The sequence below is a fragment of the Cololabis saira genome, chromosome 9, assembly GCF_033807715.1.
Source record: "Cololabis saira isolate AMF1-May2022 chromosome 9, fColSai1.1, whole genome shotgun sequence".
Lineage (NCBI taxonomy): Eukaryota > Metazoa > Chordata > Actinopteri > Beloniformes > Belonidae > Cololabis > Cololabis saira.
In genome coordinates this window covers 3,273,574-3,278,573 of record NC_084595.1, presented here as the reverse complement: position 1 = coordinate 3,278,573, position 5,000 = coordinate 3,273,574, and the positions used below count along the sequence as shown (strand labels likewise).

At 43.8% G+C, this 5,000-nt stretch overlaps 1 protein-coding gene across 1 annotated transcript in view; it reads right to left on the bottom strand.

Annotated features, from left to right (window-relative positions):
* Nucleotides 1–5,000, bottom strand: part of sncaip (synuclein, alpha interacting protein) — a 15,428-nt gene that overhangs the window by 7,478 nt on the left and 2,950 nt on the right. Inside the window, exons 5-7 of the mRNA XM_061730336.1 lie at nucleotides 3,572–3,737; nucleotides 3,009–3,298; nucleotides 2,190–2,369 (exon numbers count right to left, since the gene is read on the bottom strand). Coding sequence (XP_061586320.1) covers nucleotides 2,190–2,369; nucleotides 3,009–3,298; nucleotides 3,572–3,737 — 636 coding nt within the window. The remainder of the gene's footprint in view (nucleotides 1–2,189; nucleotides 2,370–3,008; nucleotides 3,299–3,571; nucleotides 3,738–5,000) is intronic.

The following is a 5,000-nucleotide window of genomic DNA, read 5'->3' as shown; positions in this document are numbered from 1 at the left end:
TAATATGAAAAACATAATGATTAATCGATAACTGATCGTTAATTTCCCTGATCGTTGATGAAGGAAATTTCATGGAATGTCCATCCCTAGCTGGAACCAAACCAAATCTATGCTAGAAAAAGAGGAATAAGATTACGCGTCTCATCAAATTCATCAATACCTGAGGAGAACCTGACGTTCTAACAGTCACGTGTGGGCAGAACCACTAACGGTGCCGCCTGGGAGGATTCTGGCGCCGCGGTGTCTGGATTAATTTCAACGGAGGATCGTAGGAGTCTGGAACATCCCGACCACGAGGGAGGACGTCCTCAACGCTCTCGCTAAAGGCTGAATTATGCTTCTAATTAGAGGACACGCCGTCACCTGCGCCGTCAGTGACGTGCACCTCCTGAAAATTGTAACTACGCGTCGAGGAGATGCCGAGCACACGCAGACCAAGAGCGCTGTGATTGGTTCGTTTGAAAGCGAAGCATTTCCGGTTTCCGGTTTGAATCAGTAGTGAACTTCCAGGGCTCTTTTCTTCGTTTATATGTGATTTTTTTTGTTTTGGTTTTTTGCACAATAGTTGTCCTTATTTCTTTGATTTACTGTGACCGGAAAAAGTTGGATAAACCATTCAGAAAAAGATCGCTAACTAGTGGCCGCGGGGGGTACTGCACCGCGACCAAATGGAGTGACGGAGAAGTCTGAACGATTCAGCACGGCGTCGCAGAAGCATATTTCACACTTAAGGATTGTTTTCATCATCTCTGGCGGCTGGCTCGCCAAGTTTTAGTCCCGCGGTGATGAGACGGACGTCTTTGTAACGCCAGAATCTCTGCTTCCTGCTGACGCCGCGTTTTTAGAGAAAACAACTTCAGACCGGGTCACACATGTGGAACGATGCGGGTAACGACTTACCGGCACTGTGCTTCAATGGTTTAAATCTTACTTGCATGATAGGGCCTTTTTTGAGTCAATTGGAAACCATGAGTCTAAGAGAACCAAGATCACATGTGGAGTTCCTCAAGGGTCTATTCTCGGACCGCTTCTATTCAACATCTATATGCTACCGCTAGCTCAGATTAGGGAACGCCTCCGTTTACTCTGAATATATTTAGGTTGGCTGCAATATATGTTTTTACGACGGAGTATTAGGGCCAAACTAAGACAAAAAAAAATAGGAAATTACGAGAATAAAGTCATAATAATATGAGAATAAATTTGTAAAATTACGTGTATAAAATCATAATGTTGCGAGAATAAAATCGTAAAATTACGAGAATAAAGTCGTAATGTTACGAGAATAAAGTCGTAAATTTACGAGAATAAAGTCGTAACATTACGAGAATAAAGTCGTAACTTTACGAGAATAAAGTTGTAATGTTACGAGAATAAAGTCGTAACTTTACGAGAATAAAGTCGTAACTTTACGAGAATAAAGCCGTAATGTTACGAGAATAAAGTCGTAATGTTGCGAGAATAAAGTCGTAAAATTACGAGAATAAAGTCGTAATGTTGCGAGAATAAAGTCGTAAAATTACGAGAATAAAGTCGTAATGTTGCGAGAATAAAATCGTAATGTTACGAGAATAAAGTCGTAATGTTATGAGAATAAAGTCGTAATGTTACGAGAATAAAGTCGTAATGTTACGAGAATAAAGTCGTAACTTTACGAGAATAAAGTCGTAACGTTACGAGAATAAAGTCGTAACGTTACGAGAATAAAGTCGTATAGATTATATATATTAGCTCAGATTTAGCTCAGATTATGGAACATCACAACATTTCCTACCATACTTATGCCGATGACACACAGCTCTATATTTCAGCGTCACCGCGTGACTACAGTCCCCTGATCTCATTGAGTAACTGTATTCACCAAATCAATGAGTTTATTTACTGTTTAATTGTGTCTTGCCGCTTTTAATGTTGATGTAAAGCACTTTGTGTTGAATTGTGCTAAACAAATAAACTTGCCTTGCCTAATGACCCCCCCATCGGCGGCTACGTGGGACCCGGGCGAGTTCTGGTGGTCTGGACTGACCTTTGACCCCCAGACCAGCGGTTCTGGACTGACCTTTGACCCCCAGACCAGCGGTTCTGGACTGACCTTTGACCCCCAGACCAGCGGTTTGGACTCACCTTGACCCCCAGACCAGCGGTTCTGGACTGACCTTTGACCCCCAGGCCGGCGGTTCTGGACTCACCTTGACCCCCAGGCCGGCCGGCGTTAGCTGCTGCGCGTTGCGCTCGTTCAGGCCGTCCTCCCCCATCAGCGAGGTGAGGTGCTGCAGGCAGTCGGCGTGGCCCTGCGAGGCCGACACGTGCAGCAGGTTGTTCCCGTCCTCGTCCCGGATCAGCTCCAGGTTGTCGGCCGCCAGGTGAGGCTGGAGGGACCAAGCGGGGCGGAAGGAAATAAAATAATGTTCAACGATTCTGGTGGGAGATTCAACGAGCTTTAGAGACGATACTAGGTGTAACATTTGTTCTGGATTCTAAACTGTTTATTCTAGATTTATATCCTGTTAGTACGGAAGAGTGTTAGGACCAGGCAGGAGAAAAATTTAAATAATATTTTAGAGGAAGATTTTTTTTTCCATTATGCACTTCGAGAAAAAAGTCGAAATTTCGAGAAAAAAGTTGAAATGTCGAGAAAAAGGTTGATATGTCGAGTAAAAAGTCAAAATTTCGTGAATAAAGATGAAATGTTAAAAAAAAGGCGAAATTTCAACTTTATTCTCGACATTTCGACTTTTTTCTCAAAATTGAAATTTTTCGAAAAAAGTTGAAATGTCGAGAAAAAAGTCGAAATGTCCAGATTAATGTTGAAATTTCGTGAATAAAGTTGAAATGTTGAGAAAAAGGCGAAATTTCAACTTTATTCTCGACATTTTGACTTTTTCTCGAAATTGAATTTTTTTTGAAAAAGTCGAAATGTCGAGAAAAAAGTCGAAATGTCCAGATTAATGTTGAAATACAATTTGGAGAAAGGATGATGAGGAGGAGGAAGAGGGTGAAGTTCCTACCAGCAGCGAGATCTGTCCTTCCCTGACGATGTTGATGATGTTCTGGTTCTTCTTGGTTTCCTCGTCCACCTCGAACCCCCTGGACCCGAGTCCCCCGACCCCGACCCCGACCCCCGGCCCGGGGGCCCGGGCCTTCAGGGAGTCCTGCCTGCCCAGGCTGCTCCCCGGCAGGGGGAAGGGCAGCCCCGGGCCCCCGGGGAAGGGCAGCCCCGGGCCCCCCGGGCCCCCGGGGGCCTCCAGGGGCCGCTGGCCCTGGGAGTCGGGGAAGACGCGAGCCGACAGCAGCTTGTCTGGAAGACACATTAGTTTTAGTCTTTGGGTCCAGCTATCATTTTAGTTTTTATTAGTTTTAGTCTCGTTCATTCTCCTTTAAGTCGTGTCAAGTTTCAGTTTCAGAGTAAATAGTAAATAGTCTTATTTTAGTCAGAATTGTCTAGGACCATTTTAGTCTCGTTTTTTATTCTAGTTTTTTTCCTCAGGTGATAAAGGTTCGTTGACAACGATATTTAGTCATTTAGTCATATTTACTTAAGAGCGCTGCTGATGCTGATAAGCATCTTTACCTGCGTCAGAGAAAGAGGACATGGAGGCGGAGCCGAGCAGGCCGGAGGACAGCAGCTCCGGCTGGTAGGCCCCGCCCCCCGGGGCCCGGTGCAGCGGGTGCAGGTCCGGGTCCATGGACTTGGACTTCCTCAGGTCCGACCACTTCACCGGGGACAGGACGCAGTACTGGGGGAGAACAGATGGATTTATTACAGCTGCAAGCAGCCATGAACGGATGAACGGGCCGTCGTGCGTGCAATTTTCACCAATAAAGGTCAAGGACTCAAAACCGAGTCCGATGACACCACCATGACTTTTAATGTCAAACCATTCAAAAGTTATAGCAGAAAGTAGGAACTATCAAATATGGACCAATCAGATGAAGGGGGGACGCGCCTTTTGGCGTCTAGCGTCGCCACGGTAACGCTTTTGAAAGAGAAAAGTAATGCGTGTTGTCACAGGATGGAGACGCACATTTTGATGTATAACACACCTGGGTGCACGTTACGGTTCGGGCCATATTAATTGTCGAAGAAATGGCATAAATTGCGCCAAAATTACGCGATTAATTGAAAATGGCCGACTTCCTGTTGGGTTTGGGTCATGGCGCTAGTGCTGGGCGGTATGACCAAAAATGTATATCACGGTATTTTTTTTTTCATGCACAACTGGGTGTTAACCACATTTTCTAATGATTTGGAAAGGAATTGCTGCAGTAAATTGGCTTAGAATGAACTATTTTACTGTCATGAGGAGGAAATATTCTAGAAAAACATTAATGCCCACACTAGTATAAATACAGGTTTACACTAGTATAAATACAGGTTTACACTAGTATAAATACAGGTTTACACTAGTATAAATACAGGTTTACACTAGTATAAATACAGGTTTGCGTGGCCGGCACTTATGATTCTAATGAAGTGAGAGAATCAGTCAGACAACACTTAAACACTTTAAGTGTTGTCTGACTGATCTTTTACAAAAATACAAGGTAGAAAATATTTATTGAACATAAAAAACTGAACTTTTTTTAATTTCCAGCATTATGTTGTTTTGGTGAATGTTGGTAAAATTCTTATGGGGTTAGTTTTTGGTTGGCCAACGATTTATGTTTGTGGTGCAACCGGTACGGGAGCGGCCAGTCTATTTCCTTATTTTACAAAGCCGTTATTAATTGTTAGTTTTTTTCCCCACTTATTCCACCGAACACTGAAAGTGTTTTTTTACCATTTTCGGCCGAACAATTTCGGTTACCGAACAATTTCGGTTACCGAACAATCGGTGCATCACTACTGCTAAACTCACAAACAGTGTCCTGCGGCGCTACGTTCCGCCGCGCGGTGCGCCGGAACGTAGCGCCGCGTTCTCAACATTGTGTAGCTACTGTACATACTCACCGGTATTACGGTATATGAAAAATTCATATCATAAGAAAAATAAACACCG